This window comes from Salvelinus namaycush, chromosome 34 (assembly GCF_016432855.1).
Source record: "Salvelinus namaycush isolate Seneca chromosome 34, SaNama_1.0, whole genome shotgun sequence".
NCBI lineage: Eukaryota > Metazoa > Chordata > Actinopteri > Salmoniformes > Salmonidae > Salvelinus > Salvelinus namaycush.
Window position 1 is genome coordinate 15806576 of NC_052340.1, and position 26609 is coordinate 15833184.

At 46.1% G+C, this 26609-nt stretch overlaps 1 protein-coding gene across 1 annotated transcript in view; it reads left to right on the plus strand.

Annotated features, from left to right (window-relative positions):
• LOC120029212 (neurobeachin-like) overlaps positions 1-26609 on the plus strand; it is a 327891-nt gene that overhangs the window by 239032 nt on the left and 62250 nt on the right. Inside the window, exons 43-45 of the mRNA XM_038974506.1 lie at positions 20653-20770; positions 21005-21107; positions 24914-25029. Of these exons, the coding sequence (XP_038830434.1) occupies positions 20653-20770; positions 21005-21107; positions 24914-25029 (337 nt within the window). The remainder of the gene's footprint in view (positions 1-20652; positions 20771-21004; positions 21108-24913; positions 25030-26609) is intronic.

Below are 26609 nucleotides of genomic sequence, written 5' to 3' on the forward strand. Positions count from 1 at the left end.
GAGAGATAGTAAGGTTAAGGCCTACCGTAATATGGAGAGAGTAAGGTTAAGGCCTACCATAGAGAGAGAGCGCAAGAGAATACCCGAGGCTAGTTCTAACAGCATAGTGTTTATTGAACAGCAGCCATGATGATCATACGCTAGTTTCATGATCCAGTGAAGGAAAACAGTGGCTATAATTAGCTTATCTTGACCTGCCAAGCTAAGATCTGTGTCAATGTGAATCTCAGAATGTAGATGGCTAGAACATAGAATATAGGTGGTTGCCATGAACAACTGTCACATTTGCATACAGCACTATGAAGTGTTACTGTTCTATTTAGACAAGTATTTGGAAGAAATACAGAGCGAACTTATACATATGATTTATGAAGAAATAAAGTTAATTTATGTTCTTTATCCTCAGTAAATAAAGTTAATTTATGTTCTTTATCCTCAGTAAATAAAGTTAATTTATGTTCTTTATCCTCAGTAAATAAAGTGAATTTGCTGAAACGTTTGACTCATAGTAAAGTGAGAAAATAAAATCTTGTTTTAACCATTTTTTGCTGCTACTGATAATCATGAAGTTATCCTAGGATGTAATCAAACATATCTGCTGTTGTCTAGTAGTTATTCTATATTTTGGCCTTTAATAATTGTACAACGCAAACCATAAAGTTTATAATAACCAAATAAATTGGCGGCCTGTCCTTGATGTCATGGGTGTAATTGGTGTGATCTACAGTGCATTCGGAAAGTATTCAGACCCCTTGACGTTTTCCACATTTTGTTACGTTACAGCTTTATTCTAAAATTAAATTTAAAAATTTAAAAAATCCTCATCAATCTACACACAATACCTCATAATGACAAAGCGAAAACAGGAATACCTTATTTACATAAGTATTCAGACCCTTTGCTATGAGACTCGAAATTGAGCTCAGGTACATCCTGTTTCCATTGATCATCCTTGATGTTTCTACAACTTGATTGGAGTCCACCTGTGGTCAATTCAATTGATTGGATATGCTTTGGAAAGGCACACACCTGTCTATATAAGGTCCCACAGTTGACGGTGCATGTCAGGACAAAAACTAAGCCATGCGGTTTAAGGAATTGTCCTTGATAAAAAAGGAAGACATCCTTGAGAAAAACCTGCTCCAGAGCGCTAAGGACCTCAGACTGGGGCGAAGATTCACCTTCCAACAGGACAACGACCCTAAGCACACAGCCAAGACAATGCAGGAGTGGCTTTGGGAAAAGTCTCTGAATGTCTTTAAGTGGCCCAGCCAGAGCCCGATCGAACATCTCTGGAGAGACCTGAAAATAGCTGTGCAGCGACGCTCCCCATCCAACCTGACAGAGCTTGAGAGGATCTGCAGAGAAGAAATACAGGTACGCCAAGCTTGTAGCGTCATATCCAAGAAGACTCGGGGCTGTAATTGCTGCCAAAGGTGCTTCAGCAAAGTAAAAGGGTCTGAAGGGGGGTCTGAATACTTATGTAAATGTGATAATTCAGTTGTTTTCTTTGTCATTATGGGGTATTGTGTGTAGATTTATGAGGGAAAAAAACATTTAATCAATTTTGAAAAAAGCTGCAATGTAACAAAATGTGGAAAAAGTGAAGGGTTCTGAATACTTTCCGAATGCACTGTATAACATTTGAGTTTCTTGTTAACAAAACCAAGAAATCATAGGTTTCCTGCACTTTAAAAAGCAGCTATTGTTGCAGAAAACTCGTAAATCTGATTTCACTTACTGTGACGTGCTGCTGAAGCTAATAAAAGAGCAAAACCAGAGTGTTGCACGGCCAGGTTTACCCAATTTGTTGCCTGAATGGCTTTTGAAAGGAGTCCCAGTTTGTACAAAGGGAGCCTCCTTTTTGTTTGGTTTCCCATCTGTGTCATCTGGTGGTCTGTGAAGGGGTCTGTTGGGGGTGTCGGGGTGGCGGGGGATGTGTGGGCGTGTGGGCGGGTTACAGGGCGCTCCTCTGCGTGGAGGCCAGTTGTTTTATAGACTGTGTGGAGTGGTGCAGGGAGTTCATAAGTGAGCTGCTCTATTGTGCTCCAACACAGCTGACACGTATGAAGTGACTCCAGCATATTGACAGATCATTTCCATTGATGAAACTGGAGGAACCGCCTCGTTTCAGACAGTGATTTATAACCCAGGATTACAGAACCCAGCTTCACCATCCTCTCAATGACAGCAGGGGAGACTCATGTTCCACATTCACCCAGTAGCACCCAACTCATAGACAACTTTTTAAGATTATACGTTACAAGTTAAAAACAGTTGTAGCAACTCAATAACCTAGGTCTGATATCTATCCATCTGATATCCATATCCCAAAATTATTTGTGTAAAAACGGAATTTGTTGACCCTGTGTTGGCCACCCTACTGCTGCTAGCCCCAGCCCCAGTCACCTTACTGCTCAGCCACATGTAAGACACATTTCCACGCCTCCATGTTATGCTGCTGTCGTCCTCTCTACGGGAGGGGGGAGGAGGGGGGAGGAGGGAGGGAGGGAGGGAGGGAGGCTCACCCTGAGCGGATGCTAGACAAAGATGGCAGCAGAGACATTTTGTCAACTCTGATTAGTTCTGCTTGTGGTGAGCAGTGCGGAATATTAGCCTGTTAACACACACACACACACACACACACACACACACACACACACACACACACACACACACACACACACACACACACACTCACACTCGCACAGACGGAAAGAAAGGTACAATCAAATCACTCCCTACTCTTCTCCATCCCAAATACTGAGACAGAGGACCATATGGGGCCGGAAGTTAATTGCTTATTTTACACGCTAATTAACAATGATCAAACTGCATTATGGGGAAGGTGTGTCCCAGACATCTGACCAAGTTTAAGCAATCATTCTCACATTTAAATACTCCAATAGCCAGAGATATTCCAAAATGAAAAGCTTATAATGTCCAATGACTGGTGTGTTGTGTGTATTTGAATAGTTCATTGGGGTTCGGCTAGGTGTGTTTGTTGTGTGGGGTTTGGGTGATGTGAGATGGTTACTGTATGTGTCAGTGTCACATCTAGCTCACCTCGGAAGCATCAGACATCAGGACGGTCTTGCTGTGTGTCTGTCAGACTGCCTGGTATCTGTCAGCTCTTATTGGGTCTCTATATCCTCGCCCCTTGGCTGTGCTTGCATGCTTAGTGCTCTGTCCTCCCGCTGGGATATCTTCTATTGACTTCATAAAACTAGTCATCTCTCTGACTTCTATTAGAGCAAAACAAGAGATCGGCTGAAGCCTACGGACATCAGGCTGACCCATGAACCCGTCATGATCCAGGAGGCGGAGGAGAAGAGGAGGGGATGAAGAGGTGGAGGGGAGGAGGAGGAGGGTATGGGGAGGAGGAGGGTATGAGGAGGAGGGGATGAAGAGGGGGGGGAGGAGGAGGTTCTGCTGACATGCAGGTTCCTGCTTCCAGGCGTTCACCTGATCTACACTCAACAAAAATATAAAAGCAACATTCAACAATTTCAACAATTTTACTGAGTTACAGTTCAAATAAGGAAATCAGTCAATTGAAATGAATTCATTAGGCCCTAATCTATGGATTTCACGTGACTGGGCAGGGGCGCAGCCAAAGGTCGGCCTTGGAGGGCATAGGTGTTAAGATGCGCGGTTTGGTGGGTCATGTTTTGGAGGACGCATGACTCGACCTCCACCTCCCGAGCCCGTTGGAGAGTTGCAGCGATGATACAAGATCGAAAATTGGTAGAAAAAAGTGGTAAAATAAATAAAAATGATTACTCCTCAGTTTCATCAGCTGTCCGGGTGGCTGGTCTCAGACGACCCCGCATGTGAAGAAGACGGATGTGGAGGACCTGGGCTTGCACGGTTACACATGGTCTGCGTTTCTCTAAAACGGCGTTGGAGGTGGTTTATGGTACAGAAATGAACATGTAATTCTCTGGCAACAGCTCTGGTGGACATTCCTGCAGTCAGCATAACAATTGCTCGCTCCCTCAAAACTTGAGACATCTGTGGCATTGTGTTGTGTGACAAAACAGCACATTTTAGAGAGGCCTTTTATTGTCCCCAGCACAAGGTGCACCATGCTGTTTAATCAGCTTCTTGATATGCCACACCTGTAAGGTGGATGGATTATCTTGGCAAAGGAGAAATGTTCACTAAGAGGGATGTAAACAAATTTGATTGACTTATTCAGTCCAGCTCTGGAATTGGGGATGAGGAGGAAAGGAAGAGCAGATGACAAGAGGAGGGGATGATGGTTGATGATGTAGACAAAGGGAGCTAGCGGAGCTGATTTGGTTTGAAAATAAAAAACAGCAGAACTGTTAAATTCAATTGATTGGACATGCTTTGGAAGGGACACTCATGTCTATAATAGCTCCCACAGTTGACACCATCCCTACAGTGAAGCATGGTGGTTGCAGCATCATGCTGTAGAGATATTTTTCAGCGACAGGGACTGGGAGACTAGTCAGGATCGAGGGAAAGATGAATGGAGCAAAGTACAGAGAGATCCTTTATGAAAACCTGCTCTGGAGCGCACAGGACAACGACCCTAAGTACACAGCCAAGACAAAGCAGAAGTGGCATCAATACAAGTCTCTGAATGTCCTTGAGTGGCCCAGCCAGAGTCCGGACTTGAACCCGATTGAACATCTCTGGAGAGAACTGAAAATAGCTGTGCAGCGACACTCCCCATCCAACCTGACAGAGCTTGACAGGATCTGCAGAAAAGAATGGGAGAAACTCCCCAAATACAGGTGTGCCAAGTTTGTAGTGTCATACACAAGAAGACTCGAGGCTGAAGTACAAAGACTCGAGGCTGAAGCTATAAGGTCTGAGTACAAACATTTCTAAAAACCAGTTTTTGCTTTGTCATTATGGGGTGTTTTGTGTAGATTGATGAGGAGGGAAAAAACTATTTAATCCATTTTAAAATAAGTATGTAACGTAACAAAATGTGCAAAAAGTGAAGGGGTCTGAATACTTTCCAAATGCACTGAGTGTACAAGACATGCTATTTCCATGATATAGACTGACCAGGTTAATACAGGGGAAAGCTATGATCCCTTATTGATGTCACTTGTTAAATCCACTTCAGTCAGTGTTGATGAAGGGGAGGAGACAGGTTAAAGAAGGATTTTAAAGTCTTGAGACAATTGAGACATGTGTGTGTGCCATTCAGAGGGTGAGTGGGCAAAACAAAAGATTTAAGTGTCTTTGAACAGGGTATGGTAGTAGGTGCCAGGTGCACCAGTTTGAGTGTGCCAAGAACTGCAACGCTGCTGGGTTTTTCACCCCCAACAGTTTCCAGTGTGTATCAAGAATAGTCCTCCAGCCAACTTGACCCAACTGTGGGAGGCATTGGAGTCAACATGGGCCAGCATCCCTGTGGAAAGCTTTTGACACCTTGTTAGAGTCCGTGACCCAACAAATTGAGACTGTTCTGAGGGCAAAAGAAGGTGCAGCTCAATATTAGGAAGGTGTTCCTAATGCTTTGTACACTCAGTGTATGTGTGCGTCAGGGTGGGTGGGGAGGGGGTGGTATTGACACGTCTAACAAAGGAGATTTGTGGTTTACAGAAGCTGTCATATGATAGGTCAAGTAGAGAGACAGTCAGTTAGCTGTAATATGATCCGATATGATGTCCTGTGCAGCACTAGGCTCAGTAATGACTGACTGACTGGAGAAGCTGCCAGTGACTGACTGAGGTTAGGGACTGGGAGTTGAGAGGTTGAGGGCTGAGAGAAGGTGCTCGGAGGCTGAGTGTTGGGGAGTTAAGATGTTTGGGATTGAGAGGCTGGGTGGCTGGGGGTTGAATGAGAGGCTGGACGTCTGGGAGTTGAGTGAGAGCCTGGGAGACTAGGGGTTGAGAAGCTCGGAGGCTGGGGATATAGAGGATGAGGGGTTGGGAGGCTGGGAGGTTGAGGGTAAGGGGCTGGGAGGCTGAATGAGAGGCTGAGTGGCTGAGAGTTGAGTGTCTTGTCTTGACGCCTGCCTCAGCGTTCCACAGCTCCCCTTGATCACGTCTGGCTGCCTCTCTCTCATCTCAGATACAGTCTGTTGGGAAAAGCTACCTTTCCCTCTCATTTTCTCCCTAATTTACACATTTAAGATATTTTTGTTAGCTTATTTGCAATTCTCTTTTTTTCTGACTGAGCCTCTCTCTACCGGCTGCCATCTCTTTCTCTCTGTCACACACACACATACACACATACACACACACACACACACACACCCAAACACTGTCTCTCTCTTTCACAGTGGTGTTCTCTTTTTCCCTGTGTTTGCCTCCAGGCTGTGAGCTAATTTCAGGTTCTATAGTTGTGCTGTGTTGTACACCTGTCTGCTATTAATGCTCCCAGTGCTGCCATTCTCCTCTTAATGAGATGTTACTGTAATTATTGTCATTATGGTGTGTTCCATTATGACGGTGATTGATGTTGTTGTTATGGGAGTAGTTCTCTATAATTATAGGAGAGCTGGTGAGAAGCTCCTCACTCAATGATTGGTCATTTAGACACAAGGACACAGGGTGTAGTAGAAGTGAACTCAGGCTGTGTCCGAACGTCTACCTTTGGCCATTGGCCCATTCGTATTATGCCCTTTAGCCAAAGCCATATTCCTTGTATAATGAACTACTTTTGACCAGAGACCTATTCCCTATGTAGTGCACCTATGGCCTCTGGCCAAAAGTATAGTACTATAGTAGTACTGGAGAGAGACTTAGAATAGCCCTTAGTCTCTCCTGTGCTTCTGTCCAGTGTAGAGTTGTTCTGGGCTGTAAAGAGGAGAGCAGAGCTGCACTGACTGGTCAGTAGTAAAAAGCAGTATACAGACTGGTCAGGATAGTGAATGGTAGCATACAGACTGGTCAGTACAGTGAAGGGTAGCATACAGACTGGTCAGTACAGTGAATGGTAGCATACAGACTGGTCAGTACAGTGAATGGTAGCATACAGACTGGTCAGTACAGTGAATGGTAGCCTGCCTGTAGTCGTTTTAAGACCATTACAACAGTGAAAAGAAACAAAATGGTCTGTTCTGGGCTTTGTCTCTGTCAGTCAGTCACCATGCAGCTCCCCGCCTGGGAAACTCACGTCTCTCTGCCTCTGATGGAGAACGGTTCGTTTAGCCTATTCCGTTTTCAGGAATATCTGGTTGGGTTTTTTAAAGAACTTTCTTTGGGAGTCTTATTGTTACGACGGGCGGCAAAATACTTGGAGGAATGCTGAAAGATTAAAATCAGAGTTGAATGAAGGATGTTGAAGTTCTCCTCCAAGCGATTCGCAATCCAATTAAGATTTTAATAAGGGTCATGGTGAGGTCCTTCACGCTGCAGGGGTGGGGGAATGAGGGGGCGGGGGTGGTACTGCAACTGGGGCTTTAGCATGGGGTGAGGGGTGTAGGATGGGGCTGGAGCTGGGGAGATGTTAGGGTGAGATAGGGCTGGAGTGAAGGATATTGGGCTGGGGTGTACCATAGGGGCTGGAGTGAAGGATATTGGGCTGGGGTGTACCATAGGGGCTGGAGTGAAGGATATTGGGCTGGGGTGTACCATAGGGGCTGGAGTGAAGGATATTGGGCTGGGGCTGGGATATATTGGGATAGACTGGAGGCTAATGGAAAATTCATAAATCACTAAATTGCGAATGGTGAACAGGTGCTTTTAAGGGTCATAATTGTATTATCTTTCATCTCAGCATATACAGCAGAAGGAGAAGAGAGAAGCGTACAGGGGTTGGGTCTAGTGTCTGGAGGGACATATTGTTGGTGGTGGTAGCAGGTCTTTCAGAGGAGCTGGGAGGGGAACAGAAGAGGGCCTGGACGTGGTGCTGCTGGTGGTGGTGGCAGCAGGTCTTTCAGAGGAGCTGGGAGGGGAACAGAAGAGGGCATGGACGTGGTGCTGCTGGTGGTGGTGGCAGCAGGTCTTTCAGAGGAGCTGGGAGGGGAACAGAAGAGGGCCTGGACGTGGTGCTGCTGGTGGTGGTGGCAGCAGGTCTTTCAGAGGAGCTGGGAGGGGAACAGAAGAGGGCATGGACGTGGTGCTGCTGGTGGTGGTGGCAGCAGGTCTTTCAGAGGAGCTGGGAGGGGAACAGAAGAGGGCATGGACGTGGTGGTGCTGGTGGTGGTGGCAGCAGGTCTTTCAGAGGAGCTGGGAGGGGAACAGAAGAGGGCATGGACGTGGTGCTGCTGGTGGTGGTGGCAGCAGGTCTTTCAGAGGAGCTGGGAGGGGAACAGAAGAGGGCCTGGACGTGGTGCTGCTGGTGGTGGTGGTAGCAGGTCTTTCAGAGGAGCTGGGAGGGGAACAGAAGAGGGCCTGGACGTGGTGCTGCTGGTGGTGGTGGCAGCAGGTCTTTCAGAGGAGCTGGGAGGGGAACAGAAGAGGGCATGGACGTGGTGCTGCTGGTGGTGGTGGCAGCAGGTCTTTCAGAGGAGCTGGGAGGGGAACAGAAGAGGGCCTGGACGTGGTGCTGCTGGTGGTGGTGGTAGCAGGTCTTTCAGAGGAGCTGGGAGGGGAACAGAAGAGGGCATGGACGTGGTGCTGCTGGTGGTGGTGGTAGCAGGTCTTTCAGAGGAGCTGGGAGGGGAACAGAAGAGGGCCTGGACGTGGTGCTGCTGGTGGTGGTGGCAGCAGGTCTTTCAGAGGAGCTGGGAGGGGAACAGAAGAGGGCATGGACGTGGTGCTGCTGGTGGTGGTGACAGCAGGTCTTTCAGAGGAGCTGGGAGGGGAACAGAAGAGGGCCTGGACGTGGTGCTGCTGGTGGTGGTGGCAGCAGGTCTTTCAGAGGAGCTGGGAGGGGAACAGAAGAGGGCCTGGACGTGGTGCTGCTGGTGGTGGTGGTAGCAGGTCTTTCAGAGGAGCTGGGAGGGGAACAGAAGAGGGCATGGACGTGGTGCTGCTGGTGGTGGTGACAGCAGGTCTTTCAGAGGAGCTGGGAGGGGAACAGAAGAGGGCCTGGACGTGGTGCTGCTGGTGGTGGTGACAGCAGGTCTTTCAGAGGAGCTGGGAGGGGAACAGAAGAGGGCCTGGACGTGGTGCTGCTGGTGGTGGTGGCAGCAGGTCTTTCAGAGGAGCTGGGAGGGGAACAGAAGAGGGCATGGACGTGGTGCTGCTGGTGGTGGTGACAGCAGGTCTTTCAGAGGAGCTGGGAGGGGAACAGAAGAGGGCCTGGACGTGGTGCTGCTGGTGGTGGTGGCAGCAGGTCTTTCAGAGGAGCTGGGAGGGGAACAGAAGAGGGCCTGGACGTGGTGCTGCTGGTGGTGGTGGCAGCAGGTCTTTCAGAGGAGCTGGGAGGGGAACAGAAGAGGGTCTGGACGTGGTGCTGGTGGTGGTGGTGGCAGCAGGTCTTTCAGAGGAGCTGGGAGGGGAACAGAAGAGGGCCTTGACGTGGTGCTGCTGGTGGTGGTGGCAGCAGGTCTTTCAGAGGAGCTGGGAGGGGAACAGAAGAGGGTCTGGACGTGGTGGTGGTGGCGGGCCTTTGAGGGCCACCTTCCATGCTGGGGGCTTTTAGTGTCTGACAGGCGTTTAACTCCACACGACCTGCTTCTCAAGTGGCTCCGTTTGGGCCCTCAGCAATCCTGTTAGTAGCTACAATTACAATTCATGGCTCCCAGAGAGACTTTGAACAGCCAAAGAGAGCAGAGAGGCACCGAGACTGTAGACCCTTCAGTTTAGTGGAAACTCTGAGGGTGCACACGCACACATACACATGTACACAAACACACACACACACACTCACACTACAACAGATCTTTAGAACAAGTCGAAGTTGAATAATATAATTATAATATAATGACAAGATTTTATTTTATTTTATGGACATAATTACTCCACCTTTCTCGTGAGCAATAAAATAAATTAATGCATTTCTTTATGCACCTGGTTGCTATGAGTTGTATGAATGTGTGTCTTCATGGAGTTGAAGGTGCTTGTCATTTGTGTAAAGTTCAGGTGTAGGTGTGTGTTTTACGTCCTCCTTTATCAAGCCTGTCATCAGGTTTCATCAAGCGTGCAAACAATAACTTTTTGTTCTGTGAGGGTATTGAATGCCAGAGCACATTCAAACACTTTCAAAAGCAGGGAGAAGAAAGGCTGGGCATGATGCTTAATAGGTGCTTTAGTAATTTCTCCGTTTTCATAGTTAATCCATTCTGAAAAGCCTGGGAGAAGAAAGGCTCCAAATGGCCCTCAGTATTAATTTGATATGACTCCTGTACAATACTGGCTGGGGCTCCCTCTCTCCTCTCTCTCCAGCAGGCACATTATTTCATCAGCACAGCCTTGGAAGTTCAGCCTAAATGTTTAATGAAACCTCGGCTGTAAGCCTCTTTGGTATTCTGTCTTCATAATGCTACTTTAAGACTATTATTACTGTACGTTACAGACAGAGGAACACAGTGAAACTGCTCGTCTTTTGTCTGACTCAGATTAATATGGGACAATTAGGAGAGCTGTTGTATTAACCACACATCCTTATATTATTATATGATATTACACATCCTTGTTTTATGTTATATTATAATGCATAATACCACATCCTATATAAACCTATTTCACTGAATTATATTTCAAAATAAATAGTCATGAATTAATTTAACTGAAAATGAATTTCTGATATTTAGTGTCAAATATCAACTATCCAACAAAGGATAGACCAGAGGTGCGTTCAACAAGGGAAATAGTTTGCAAATGTTGGCTATCGTTAACTAACATATTCCATTTGTTTTGTGTAAGCAGTGACCGTTAGCTAACAGATAGTGCGGTGAACATCTGTTTCGGGTCGAAAACAAATGATCAAGTGGCCATGTAGACTTTCTACTATATTCCGAAGGGATTAGCTAAGTCATTTTCAGTTTGAATATTGTCTCTAAAAAGCCACATTAATCCTTACAAAAAGTAGCTGTTTGATGTTTCACCGTAACATTTTGGAATGTTCATTCAAATCGTTCAACTGAAATTGTTACTCTGGAAACATGTTAGCTGCAAACAGAAGCCTTATTGAACTCACCTCAGCATTTTTTTACCATTCAAAATCAAGACTTGACATTTCCAGAATAGAACATAGAAACAGTTTAAATATAAAGCATGAGAAAAATGAGTTTGTTTGGTTTTTGTCTTGATTTTTTTTTAAAGACATTGATGTTTGTCTTCCCACATATACTATTACTGTTATTATTGTATTATAATCTACTATTCAGTCCCACATCAACTTCCCTAATAAATCACAGTCTAGCTCACTGAGACCTGAGTCTCCCTCAGTGGAACCAAAACAGATAAAGGGTTAGGAACAAGACCTCTGAATCACCACTGTCACTAGAATATTTACAGATAACAAATCATCATCATCAGTATCTGGCGCCATATTCATATTCTGGTAAGAAAGATGCAAGATTACAATGAAACTTTGTAATGTTGTTGTCATACAGGGACACAGGGTCCCTCTTCAATGAATCACTGTCTCCCCATGAGGGTTCCATGGGGTTTCTGAAATCCCTTTTGGTGTGTTCTCTCTTTCTCTATGGGGCGTGGTCAAAAGTAGTGCATTAAATAGGGAATAGGGGTCTCAGGGAGAGAGAGGGAGGGGGGAGAGAGAGAGAGGTAAATCCAGTGTTAGAGAAATATTCTCTACTGATCAGAAATCTCACTGAGAGGATTGTCAGTTTACTTTCTTTTACTATGTTTCCTTAATTAAAAGTAAGATCTGTCCTTCATGTCTTTTCCTTCATGTGTGTCTGCAGGTCATTGACCCTGATAAAAACAGCTTGCATTAATATGCTTTAATCCAGTGTAATTAGTCAAATTACAGCACGCCACACAGCTTGTCAGGCCTGTCGGTTTTGGCATGAAGGCAACATGGCCTGCTGGAGTCCCTCTGGACAGCACACAGTGCAGGCCAGTACCACAGGCCAGTCTACCCTCCATCTCTCCTTCCTCACAAAGCCATGACACAAAGACAAAGAGAGGGGGAGGCTCTCTCTCTCGCTCCACCCATTCACACCTCCTCTAGTCGTCCCCCGTAGCCTAAGGGTGTCCGTCTGCCTGTCTAACTGCCTGTTTGTCTGTCCCCCAGTAGTATCACAATTATATAGGGATGTCTGTTATGGTGATTGTGAGCCTGGGATTCAAAAAGTCAGGGTAATTCATTCAGCTGTGTCCTCTCCTCCTACGTACAGTAGCTATGTGTGTGTGTTCCCGAGCGAGAGTAAGACGTTTGCTGGTGAGCGCTAGCTACTGAGCAGGCTACACGCTGGGATTCAAGACGTTTCCACATGGCGTGGGATTAGCTCGGGTAAAAAGATTTAAACTATATAATTACAAGAGGATCAAGTCCAAATGATCCAGTGCAGTCAACAAGCCAGATTAACGTCCTGTTCTGAGCGCTGCTCCCAGCCTGGAGGGTTAGCCTCTCATTAACATACGTTTACACACTCAGCTCTGCCGTCCTGAGCAGCCTGTAGATAACAACCTGATCTACCTTTAACGCATCCCACAGCCCTTTTCAGCCCTCTGCCCGCGGGCCTCCACAGCCCTCCTCAGCCCTCCGCCTGCAAGCCTCCACAGCTTGTTGTACTGTTGACACTGACACATCAGTCAGGCTAATTCCGCTTTACGCCTGAAAAAATGATGCTCCAGATTCCGACTGCATACCGGAGGTGTCACCCCCCATAATCCTCAAAGAGCGCCCGGCGGAAAGGGAGGTTGTGTGTTTTACAGATGATATACCGTGAACGACACAGAGAATTATACGAGTGGAGACAAATCTGTAACATAGTATTAAGAGATTTCCAGTGAATAGCAGGGATAAAGGAGTAATGGATGAGGCTGTCGTTATTACCTCTGTGTAGAGGGGAGCGCTGGAGCAAAGGTAGAAAGATTAATTGAGGACGAGTGAGGCGCTCATTGCTCATCAGACCTTCTCGTCTAACCGCTTGCTCTTTCTCCTTCTCTTCCGCTGTCTCTCCTCCTCTTCATCCTTGTCTCTTTCCCTCTCCTGCTCTAGCCCTCTTTCCCTCTCTTCCTCTCCATCCCTGTTTCTTTCCTGGTTTTCCTCTCCAGCTTGGTCTTTTTCCCTCTTCCTCTCCATCCATGTGTCTTTCTCTCTTCTCCTCTTCATCCCTGTGTCTTTCTCTCTCTCTCTCCATGTCGCTGTGCGCCTCCACCCTTCCACATAAAGGAGTGAGATGTGGGATGGATTTAAGCCCTAGTTTGGTGGCAGCCTTCAGCTTGGTGCACTGAGTGAGCAGCACCCAGAGGAGAGGAGCAGACCAAGGGGATTTCAGTCATCTTATGGTTGACAAGCCCCTGAATAAGTCCCATTTAGTGAAGTCCTGCTGAAAGAGTCCAATACCAAATGACTGCAACCCTTCACTCTAGTCTAGCTTCTTAGTGTAGGCCATCTGAAGCTGGGCCATGTATCAGATGGAAGGCATGCTTTGTATGCTGTGTATCTAAGAAAGTGTTACCTACATTAACTATCATATGACAGAGTGGTTTTGTCTCATTTTCTTAAAGTGCATAATTAAAGTGATTATTTCTTGGAAATGTATTTGAAACGTGTAAAATATCCCTTCTGGGCCGATTTCACAGACACAGATTAAGCATAGACCAATGTTTTATTGTGGTCTTTTCTTGCTGTGTGTATGTTTTGTGACTACTGTACTGGTGGTGCAGACTAGGGTTAAGGTATCCCCCCTCTTTTCTTCTGTCAGAATGTTTTAGACACACAGCACCCGCTACTCAACCCCGTCTGGTAACGTGTGTGAAATACGGCGACGTGACATAAACATTATCAGTGATCTGGCAGCCAGCAGCAGCGGCCTGATGTGATGTATATTCATCCTTTTATCCCAGTGGTCCCAGAGCATCAGCTCCCTGCTACCGTTACCAGCCTCGCTCGCTACCACTAGCCAGCACCGTGTCATCTCTCCACACTCCAACCACCACACAAATGGATACTGACACAGATTATGCAAATCTGTATCTTATTTTCCCCAATACCTGTTTCAGGAGCCTGGTACTTTATTGAAGTTGAGATATGGGACTGTGAGAGGGAAGCCGAGCGCTTTGCCTCCTAACTATAATCTCAGAGAGTTTGAACGTTTCCCTATTTCCAACCTCATAACAGTCATAACAGTTGTCATGGCGAGGGAAGATCAGATGGAAGGCATGCTTTGATATTTAGGAAGACTTCAGCATCAATCTGAAAGGGACCTAGTGGGGATTATAGTTGCAGTAAAAGGTCGGTTTGTGACAGGCATCGGTCATAGAGCTCAGATGTGTCTCCTCTCATTTACTTAACGGAACATAGCAATACTTTCTTTATGGATTAGTCCGCAATAAATGTTCAGATCACCCCCCCTAGTATGAAACACTGTTGTTTTTTCAGTATAAAACCTACAGTATATAACCTGTTTTTCAGTGATTGGTTTGTTTTTAGGTTCCTTGTCAGTTGGTTTGATCCTGATGGTCTGTTGAATGGCCTCTTGTTGTTTCCCACCCCATGCTGTCTACACCGCACGCACGCACGCACGCACGCACGCACACACCACTATAATGGATGAGAAATTAGATGCATATTCCAGAGCTGCTTGACACGTGTCGACACACAAAATTAGATTTGTTTCCTTTGTTTTGAAATGAGGGTTGAGAGGCCTAGTGCCTGTGTTGCCTAGCAATTAATTTAAAGAAGGAAGAGATGAATACATTCCTGACAGGATGGCGAGCAGAAAGCAGAGTGGAATAGTTTCACTATACCAGGATGCCTAGTAGAAAGCGGAACAAGTCACACATGGTAAAATAAGTTGTGACATTTGTTGATTAGGGCTGTGGTGTCTCTCATTTTACTTAGGATAACGTACTGCACTTTTCACTATCAACACATGTAAAACTCTAACATATCTACACCCATTATAAATCTATATACAACTACACTGAACAAAAATATAAACGGCACATGTAAGTCTTGGTCTCATGTTTCATGAGCTGAAATAAAAGATCCCAGAAATGTTCCATATGCACAGAACGCTTATTTCTCTAAAAGGTTATGTACAAATTTGTTTGCATCCCTGTTAGTGAGCATTTATCCTTTTTTCCAAGATAATCCATCCACCTGACACGTGTGGCATATCAAGAAGCTGATTAAACAGCATGATCATTACACAGGTACACCTTGTGCTGGGGACAATATAAGGCCACTCTAAAATGTGCAGTTTTGTCACACAACATATTGCCATAGATGTCTCAAGTTTTGAGTGAGCATGCAATTGGCATGCTGACTGCAGTAATGTCCACCAGAGCTATTGCCAGAGAATTGAATGTTAATTTCTCTACCATAAGCCGCCTCTGTCATTTTAGAGAATTTGGCAGTATGTCCAACCGGCCTCAACCGCAGCTGTAGCCACGCCAGTCCAGGACTTCCAGATCCGGCTTCTTCACCAGTCTGAGACCAACCACCCGGACAGCTGATAAAACTGTGGGTTTGCACGACCGAAGAATTTCTGTACCAACTGTCAGAAACCGTCTCAGGGAAGCTCATCTGCGTGCTTGTTGTCCTCACCATGGTTTTAACCTGACTGCTGTTCGGCATCGTAACCAACTTCCACTGGCACGCTGGAGAAGTGTGCTCTTCACGGATGAATCCTGGTTTCAACTGTACTGGGCAGATGGCAGACAGCATGTATGGCATCGTGTGGGCGAGTGGTTTGCTGATGTCAACGTTGTGAACAGAGTGCCCCATGGTGGCGATGGGGTTACGGTATGGCCAGACAATCTACAGACAATGAACCCAATTGCATTTTATCGATGGCAATTTTAATTCACAGAGATACCGTGACGAGATCCTGAGTGTAACGGCATTCCTCCTCCTCTTCATACGAAGAGGAGGAGTAGTGATTTGACCAAAGTGCAGCGGGGTGTGAATTCATAATGATTTAATTAACAAGACAAAGACGAAACGAAATACAGTTTAGAAATACAAAAATAACAAAACGAACTAAACAGACCTAAACTTACGAACTTACATGAAACGAAGAACACACGAACAGGAACAAACAAAACCGAAAACAGTCCCGCGTAGCGTAACATAACGACACTGACACAGGAGACAATCACCCACAAACAAACAGTGAGAACAACCTACCTTAATATGACTCTCAATCAGAGGAAACGTCAAACACCTGCCTCTAATTGAGAGCCATACCAGGCAACCCAAAACCAACATAGAAACAGAAAACATAGACTGCCCACCCAAAACTCACGCCCTGACCAATAAACACATACCAGACAACAGAAAACAGGTCAGGAACGTGACACTGAGGCCCATTGTCGTGCCATCCATCCGCCGCCATCACCTCGTGTTTCAGCATGAAAGTGCACGGCTCCATGTCGCAAGGATCTGTACACAATTCCTGGAAGCTGAAAATGTCCCAGTTCTTCCATGGCCTGGTGTCACGCCCTGGCCTTAGTTATCTTTGTTTTTCTTTATTATTTTAGTTAGGTCAGGGTGTGACATGGGGGATGTTTGTGTGTTTTTGTCTCGTCTAGGGTGTTTGTATTGTCTAGGGGGTGTTTGTAGAGTTCATGGGGTTGTGTTCAGTGTAGGTGTTTATGTAAGTCTATGGTTGCCTAGATTGGTTCTCAATTAGAGACAGCTGTCTATCGTTGTCTCTGATTGGGAGCCATATTTAGGCAGCCATAGTCATTAGGTAGGTTGTGGGTAATTGTCTATGTGTAAGTTGCCAGTGTCTGCACTTATTTGTTTTGTATAGCTTCACTTTTGTTAGTTTGTAAAAGTGTTTGTTTCGTCTTCATTAAAAAGGAAGATGTATTGTTATTACGCTGCGCCTTGGTCCTCCTCTCTTTCTCCTAACGACGATCGTGACACCTGGATACTCACCAGACATGTCACCCATTAAGCATGTTGGGATGCTCTGGATTGACCTGTACGACAGCGTGTTCCAGTTCCCGTCAATATCGCACAGCCAGTGAAGAGGAGTGGGACAGCATTCCACAGGCCACAATCAACAGCCTGATCAACTCTATGAAAAGGAGATATGTCACGCTGCATGAGGCAAATGGTGGTCACATCAGATACTGACTGGTTTTCTGATCCACGCCCATACCGTTTTTATGGTATCTGTGACCAACAGATGTATATCTGCATTCCCAGTAATGTGAAATCCATAGATTAGGGCCTAATTTATTTATTTAAATTAACCGATTTCCTTGTATGAACTGTAACTCAGTAAAATCTTTGAAATTGTTGCATGATGTTTATATTTTTGTTCAGTGTACTGTATATCTACGATAATGGTAAATTATAGTATTTACACGTTTTTCCTTATCTGATGTCCAGTGCTTAGTCCCTATATGCTTCTGTGCACCTTGTCATGGATCCATAATACAGTGCCTTCAGGAAGTATTCACGTCCCTTGACTTTTTCCACATTTTGTTGTTACAGCCTGAATTCAAAATGGATTAAATTGAGATTTTGTGTCATTGGCCTACACACAATAACCCATAATGACAAAGTGGATTTGTTTTTCTTCTAAATATAAGCAGACATTGAATATCCCTTGATCTCGCTCGCTCTCTCTCTCTCTCGCTCTCGCTCTCTCTCCTGGGCTGTGGATCCGGCAGTATCGATGCTTTCCACTAGAAGCCTATTAGCTGTGATAGGGGAGAACACAGACGATCTACTATGATCGCAGGTTGTCACTAGTCCCCTCTCCTTTATAACTGTGTCAGTCATGCTGGCTTGGGGCTTGACTCAATCATCTTATTATGGCCCCATCTCAGTAGAACTAACTGACACACTCGCACGCACACACACTTATTAATGTCAGTCACATTGACATAAATAAATACTATAAATGCGTACTGTTCAATAAGGCTGGACAGTACCGGGTTAACGTCAGACACAGCGTAGGACAATACCGGGTAAATGCTGAATAATTGCTAAAAGGACCAATGAACAAAACTTAGACCGCCCGCTGCTTGGGACTTCTACGTCTATGTGATGTTTTCTACTGTATGTTATTCCATGTGACCTTCAGCCTAAGCACTGCTGTCACCGATGTCTCTCCTCATTTCAGCTGTCACAATATTTCTCCACACTGATGTGATGTTCCACAGGCTCAGTGCAGCTATCCGCCCTCTGTCACATCACACAAGGACAGGAAACAAAAGACAGAAACGTTCAATTGCATTATGGTCATTATAGGAGAGGTATGATCTCCACCCAGCTAGTAGAGCAGCACACACGCACCATGGGATCTTAATGTGTGTGAGGTGGGGGGCTGGGGGGGCTGCATGGAAACAAAAGGCTGGGCTTGTCTGCCTCCAGCCCCTCCCCATCCGTCCCCCTGTAGTGTGACAGCCTGTGAGCAGAGCAGGGGAGGTGATGAGGCGGGTAGTGGGGTGGGCAAGGGGGGAGTAGGGGTGGGCAAGGGGGGAGAAGGGGTGGATCTGGAGGGGCCTGGTCCTCCTCGGTCATCCTTCGTGGTGGTGGGCTGATTAGATTGGGGCCGAAGTCTCCAGCTGGCAGGCAGGCACACACACACACACACAGGCAAGACTGTCTGGGGTCTGGCCGACTGGCTGGCTGGCCGGCTGGCTGTGTCCCCAGCGCTCGTCAGCTCTGACACCTTTGACAGCTTCAGCAAACAGGTTCATTAAATGGCATTTCTTACAGCTGCTTCTCTCTCTGGGCTTTGTCAAGCCTCCAGTCTGCAGGGGCCCCTCGCTGCTTGTTGGTTTAAGTCAAGGCTTTGTTGTTCTGACATAATGTTTTGATGTGGGCTGTTTGAAGCGGAGGCTTTTTAGCCTGTGTTTTGTTGCTGGTGAGGTCTCTGGCCTGCACTGTCTGTCTTTAACCCTGTGGCCTGGCCTGGCCTGGCCTGCATGCTCTCTGTTCCCAGTTACAGCAACATACAAAAGGAACCAGGAAGGGGTAATACATCCATGTAGACACAGCCACTTCAGTAGTTTTTAATGTAAGGTTGATCAGGCCATGCATTATAATAGTATTCTCTTGTAATTTCTGCATATTCCTCATCTTTCTTCATCTTGATCTGTTCACAATCTCTCCATTCATCTATCTTTCCCTCTCTCTACCACTCCTTCTCTCCATCTCTCTCCATCTCTCCCTTTCTCCATCTCCCCCATCTCTCCACCTCTCCCTTTCTCCACCCCCCCATCTTTCCACCTCTCCCCCATCTTTCCACCTCTTCCTTTCTCCATCTCCCCCATCTCTCCACCTCTCCCTTTCTCCATCTCCCCCATCTCTCTACCTCTCCCTTTCTCCATCTCCCCCATCTCTCTACCTCTCCCTTTCTCCACCTCCCCATCTCTCCCTTTCTCCATCTCCCCCATCTTTCTCTCCCCATCTCTCCACCTCTCCATCTCCCCCATCTCTCCACCTCTCCCTTTCTCCATCTCCCCCATTTCTCCACCTCTCCCTTTCTCCATCTCCCCCATCTCTCCACCTCTCCCTTTCTCCATCTTTCCTCTCATCCTCCTCAGCTGCTCCCTACTACAAATGTTCTCTGAGCAGGCAGTCTGTCTCTATGACAACTGTTAGAGCCTGGGATGGCTGATTTGTCAACCTGGGGCAGCACAGGAAGGAGAAGCAGAGATGCCACCACCCCTCCCCCAACCTCTCCCTCCCCTGCACCCTCCACTTTTCACTCCCTCGCTCCCTAAAACCTGCCACCTTCTGCCCTTCACTCCACTTCTCTCCATCTAATCCACTTCTAATTGAGCTCAAGAGACTTTGATGTGGCAGGGAGGTCGAGCCACAGCTATTCCAGGGAGAAATGAATGCACCGCTGCCTCTCCTCGCCTCTTCTCCCCTCTCCTACCCTCTCCTCTTCCTGTCCTCTCCTCCTCTACTCCTGCTTGTCACTGTTTTAAATGAGCATTAGCATTGGACCTAACCTCCGCAGCCCAACATCTCACTCTGCCTCCCTCCCTAGTTCCCCCCCTGGACTGTCAGTCAGGCTCGAGCTACATCCCCTCTCTGTGTTTTGTGTTTCGGCTGTTCTCTCTCGCACCCCGCCCTGGGTGGTTCTCATGTCTCTGTCTGTGTCCTGCTACACTGATAGGATGGGAATGTGTGTGATTGTAACCTGGGGAGACTAGGCCGCACCAAGTGCTCAGACAGTGTTGGAAGGGGGGAAGGAGGGAGAGAGGGAGGTGTGTTAGGGGGATTTTTTTCACCTGTCACGGAGGCCTCTCTTAAACTCCCTCGGTAGACCTGCTGTCCCAGAGGTGCTGCACACTAATGATCCCTCTCTCCTCATCCCCCTCTCTTCTCTCTTTTGCTCACCCCCATCCTCTCCTTTCCTCTCCCCTCTCCTCTCTGTCTCTCCTCTTGTTGTGTTGGTATTGATGTGTGTAACCCAGAGGCCTTTTCTTCCGGTTTTTTACACCCTGGTTGCGTGTTGCAGACCACCTGAAATAGGTGTTAAAGACAGAGGTGAATCTGGGGAATAGAATGTTTAGAGACAATGGAAGTCTACAACCTAGTTGCAAAAGTCTACAACCTGTGTTTGTCACAATGTAAACCCTTTGTCTGGTCTCTTTTTCCTCCTGTTCCTCTCCTCCCCTCCCTTCCCCTCCTCTTTTCCTCTCCTCTCTGCAGGTCCTGGCGTACTCAGAGGGTCTGCATGGTAAATGGATGTTCAGTGAGATCAGAGCGGTCTTCTCCAGGCGATACCTGCTCCAGAACACTGGCCTGGAGGTCTTCATGGCCAACAGGAGTAAGGATCACACACACTCACTACGTCCCAAATGCCACCCTATTCCCTATATAGTACACTACTTTGGACCAGAGCCCATAGTGCACTACATAGAGAATAGTGTGCCGTTTTGTATACAGCCACACTCTGGTCTCAGATGTGTCCTGTTTGCATTCTGATGATGATATATAATAAACTGCTTCTCTTAACCACTTTAACATAGAATTAATACAGTTTTGTTATCTCGCCTTCCAGCGTCAGTGATGTTTAACTTCCCAGACCAGGCCACAGTGAAGAAGGTGGTCTACAGTCTACCCAGGGTCGGAGTGGGAACCAGCTATGGCCTACCACAAGCCAGGTAAACACACACACACACACACACACACACACACACACACACACACACACACACACACACACACTTAAATCTTTAGCTCATGAGACATTTGGTTTCGTATTTGGCCTTTGCAATACTAGCTCCAGAGTAGTATTATGTAGTGCATTGTGTCCATATTATTTAGCAGGGTGTGTATTTTTAGTCTCCCCATCTACCTCCTTTGTGTGGTGGAGAGTGGAACCGTCCCTGTCAGCAGCTGACCCTGCCTACAGCAGAGACATTTTTGTACTGTTTCAGAGGTCCACACAAAACATGACATAATACAGAACATTAATAGACAAGAACAGCTTAAGGACAGAACTACATCAATTTTAAAAAGGCACACGTAGCCTACATATCAATACATAAACAAAAACTATCTAGGTCAAACAGGGGAGAGGCGTTGTGTTGTGAGGTGTTGCTTTATCTGTTTTTTTTAACCAGGTTTGCTGTTCATTTGAGCAATATGAGATGGAACGGAGTTCCATGCAATAATGGCTCTATATAATACTGTACGGTTTCTTGAATTTGTTCTGGATTTGGGGACTGTGAAAAGACCCCTGGTGGCATGTCTGGTGGGGTAAGTGTGTGTGTGTCAGAGCTGTGTGTAAATTGATTATGCAAATAATTTTGACTTTTCAACACATTAATGTTTCTTATTAAAAGAACAAGTGATGCAGTCAGTCATAGTATTTATATCACCCATCTGACTACAATGAAGAGCAAGACGTGCCGCTCTGTTCTGGGCCAGCTGCAGCTTAACTAGGTCTTTCCTTGCAGCACTCGACCACACGACAAACAAAACTAGAGCCTGCAGGACTTTTTGGAGTGTGGTGTCAAAAAAAGCAGAGCATCTCTTTACTACAGAAAGACCTCTTCCCCTCTTTACAACCAATGAATCTATATGTTCTGACCATAACAGTTTACAATCTAAGGTAACACCAAGTCATTTAGTCTTCTCAGCCTGTTCTTTTGTATGATCTCTTATACACAATTTTAGGCCCAGCTTTTGGAACTTTGGCTTTCCTGAATATAGCCACCATATTGTGATCATTGCATCTGATGGGTACGGATACAGCTTTAGAACAAAGTTCTACAGTATTAGTAGAAATGTGATCAATACATATGGATGATCTTATTCCTGTAGTGTTTGTAAACACCCTGGTAGGTTGATTATTAACCTGAACAAGATTACAGGCACTGGTTACAGTGAGAAGCTTCCTCTTGAGTGGACAGCTTGAAAACCAGTCAATATTCAGGTCCCCAAGAAAGTAGACCTCTCTGTTTACATCACATACACTATCAAGCATTTCACAGATATTATTTAGATACTGACTGTCAGCACTTGGTGGCCTATAGCAACACCCCTAAAGAAAAGGCTTTAGATGTGTCAAGTTAACCTGCAACCACAACACTTCAATAACACTTGACATGAGATCTTCTCTAAGAATTAGAGGGATATGGCTCTGAATATATAGAGCAACACCTCTCCCGTAAGCATTTCTGTCTCTTCTACAGATGTTATAGCCTTGTATATGCTGTGTCATCAAATGAATTATCTATGTGAGTCTCAGAAATTGCTAATATACAAATGTTATCTGATGTTAGCAAGTTATTGATTTCATGATCCTTATTTCTAAGGCTACATATATTACTATGGGCTCTTTTCAGCCCTTTCTTGGGTAGCTTATCAGAGTAGACATAATATGGAAAAGAGCAAACAAAGCAAGAGAAAAAAATATACATTCAGCAGTCCATTAATCAGTTGGTGTGTGTGTGTGCTGCTACGAACCCATAGGCGTGGCTCTCTCATCCCTTCCAGGCTTTTGGGAGGGAGGTTTGACAATGAGCATGTCATAGCGGAGGTAAGCAATATCCCCACGCTCTCTGGCAGCTTTCATGGCTGGGATTTCCTCTTCTGCGCACAGCTTCAGGATTGTCCTCGTTGATGAAGATATACATTCCCCTCAAGTTCTTTGCTCCTTCCAGAAGGGCTACCTTGTCCTTGAACCTCAGGAACTTCACCACTATCGGCCTGGGCCTGTCACCTGGGCCGGTGATGGGTTTTCCAATTCTGTGGGCGTGCTCTACCTCAACCTTCCTGTGGTGCGTCTTCAGTTTCTCCGAGATCATTTCTCTCACTTTGTTCTCAGACCCCATCCAGGTCTCATGTGGAGATTCTGCAATTCCGTCCACAACCATGTTGTTCTACCTTGATTGTCCCTCAAGATAATCAGATTTCTCCGTCATTGTTATCATGGATTCACACACAGAACTGATGTACTCTCTCAATGATTTACAGATTGCTGTCATCTTGCCGTTCTCCTGTTTCAACTCATCGAGCTGACCCTGGGAGAACTACAAACTGTTCTTCAGGTTCTGGATCTGCCTTGTCAGGTCGTCCTTTCTTTAATTAGTTGACTCCACCAGTATTTGGACAAACACTTAAAGCTATTTTCTTGTTGTTGTAACAACTGCTTGTAGAACTCTTTTCGTTTGTTTTAAAGATCCTTCACCTGTGATAGAGAGACACCACTGTCCTCAACGGTACTCCCGCCGGCTTTGGTCTTTGTCATGGTAGGAACGTAGGTTACGCTGTTACTCCTCGCATTTCCAGACAGGATAAGTCACAGAAGATTGAAAACAACAATAAACAGCAGGGTTCTAGCCAGCCACAAGCCCGGGACAATCCGTGGTCCCAGCCACAATGACTAACTGCATCGTGGGCTGCATTCAAGCCCTCAAGAAAACCCCCCTAGCTTGATAGGCAGCTAGCTAGCAGCTAGGCTAACTGTTACGCCAAATAAGTCCTTAGACCCGGCCTTGGTCGGCAGGATCATTGAGAGTAGCAGTCCCAGCAACTGATGCAACCGCATTGCGGTACCAAACTCAAAAGGTAGCTAGCTACTAAGAAACCTTTTAATACACTTTCAAAAGAGCAAACTTTCCAAAACAACAAACCGAGCTCTCCCTCGTTCCGCGTTCAACAGGAAGTGAATCCCATTGCTCCCGTTATTGGAATAAGTGGTCATTGACCCTGACTGAACTGATCTAATTCTCAAAATTAAGTCTCTGTAGCACAGAGCTTTAGCCTGCCTGCCTTCCTGACAACTGGCCGCACAGTAAAATACACAGAAGGAGACGGAGGACAGACCCTTTACCATACCTACACCCTGTCATTAAGTACCACAAAACACACATCTATTGTTAGCAATCAGTTAGCTAATGTTAGCCGTTGATTGGCTAGTGTTAGCTCTCTGTTGTTAGCTAGTGTTAGCTATCAGCTAGTGTTAGCTATCGGTTAGCGTTAGCTTTCAGTTAGTGTTAGCTATCGGCTAGTGTTAGCTATCAGCTAATGTTATGTATTGACTAGTGTTAGCTAGTATTGTTAGCTATTGTAGTGTAGTGTTAGGTCTTTTAGAAACAGCCTCGATCCAACTTTTGATTCTCCCCATGTGTTGAGTTGAAGTCACTTCAAGGCCTGCACGACTCTGACACTTTGGTCATGGCTGAAGAATGCTTAGGTCTCATATGCTGAAGAAGCTGTCACGCGGTGCCAGTGTGTGCTGCTCTGAGCTCTCACTGAATGATTGCGTGTCTGGGAGTTTTGGTCTTTAGCTGGTCTATGTGTGTCTGGTTGTGCACTTAGGTTTCTTGAGTACACTTACAAACCTCTTACTTAAACCTCATTGGTTTGAATGATTTCTGGTCAAAAGTAGTACACCAAATAGGGAAAAGGGTGCTTTTTGGACACAACCTAAGGAGTTTCTTCCTCTGTTGTTGTGCAGGCGTATCTCCATGGCGACGCCCCGGCAGCTCTTCAAGTCATCCAACATGACCCAGCGCTGGCAGAGGAGGGAGATCTCCAACTTCGAGTACCTCATGTTCCTCAACACCGTCGCAGGTCAGCTTCCCTTCTCCTCCCTTTCCTCCTCTCTCATTTCCCACTCTCCTCCCCTTTCCTCTTTTCCCTCCTCTCCCGTTCTCCCTCTCCTCTATGCTCTCTCCCCCTCATCTTGGATGGATCCATGTTGTTGTGTTGAGCCGATCACCTCTTCTCTCCATACCCAAAATCTCGTCGTCTATTATTCTACCATGATGAATGTAGTGTATATTGTTGTTGACTGGCTGTTCAAACATGCCAGGACCTACAGGTAACCTACAGGTAAGTTGTCTTTGTTTAAGGAGTCGAATGCTCTCTTCAGTGTTCAGTTCAGTATTGTTAGTACTGTAGGTAGCCTCACTTCGCTGTTCATGTGGAGGAATATGACTGACTGTTATTTGAAGCAAGAAAATAAGGAAAAAGGAAGCAAGAATATTGCAGATCACACATCCTCCAGGATAATTAGGGGTTGTGTGTGTGTGTGTGTGTGTGTGTGTGTGTGTGTGTGTGTGTGTGTGTGTGTGTGTGTGTGTGTGTGTGTGTGTGTGTGTGTGTGTGTGTGTGTGTGTGTGTGTGTGTGTGTGTGTGTGTGTGTGTGTGTGTGCGTGCATCTTTGTCGCCTCTGATCTGAACTGTGACTAACTGGAAGACGAGAGCGCCTGCCGCACCACTCCTCTCTGAGAGGTGTCACATCCCTCGCTCGCTGCAGATTCATGCATATTTATATTTATCTGTGGCGTGAGTTCGATACATTATTGTCATCTAATTAGATGTACGGCAGACAGAAAAACATGGTGGAAATTCATAAAAAATGTGTGGTAATGACCTGAGCTGCCAGAAGTGTCAGAGGAGTTGGGGTGGAAGACAGGAGGGAGATGGAGGCAAGAGGAGGAGGGGTGGTGGAGGAGGAGAGGAAGAGAGGGCGAAAGGTGTTAACATGCAGCCAGTGCTCTTCTAATTAAACACTATTCTACTGTTATTAACATTCTGACATGTCAGAGTGTGTGTTGTGTGTGGGTATCATCCTGACACTTCAGAACAGGCTGGAACTCTACCCACAATGCATCTCCTCCCTACAACCTCGCACCCACCTCACGCCCCTCACCTGTCTTTCCCTACACCACCACCCTAGAATAGCACTGGAACATCTGCCCACACCACACTACCATCCCTATCCCCCTACACTCTTACACCCTCACCCCTGTCTCCTCCATACACCCTCACACACAGGACCCCCCTCTCCCTCCTACACCATCACCCCAGAACAGGAACAGGCTACAACCGTGTTAAATCTACTCACACCGTTATCTCTCCAAGCTAATGTCTAGGCTTAAGCTCAGTGGGCTAATGCAGTCTTGTGACATGCAGTCTGTCAAAGTAGCTCTGGGAATTAGCTGTGTGGATCATCCCGGGGCATGCGTGTGATTTTAGATGTGTAGCATCCATAACACCCTGCCCTTACCCTAACCCACTATCATATCATATTGTATCTACATTTACATGTTGGTCATTTAGCAGACGCTTGTCACGCCCTGACCTTAGTATTCTTTGTTTTCTTTATTATTTTGGTTAGGTCAGGGTGTGACGAGGGTGGTATGTGT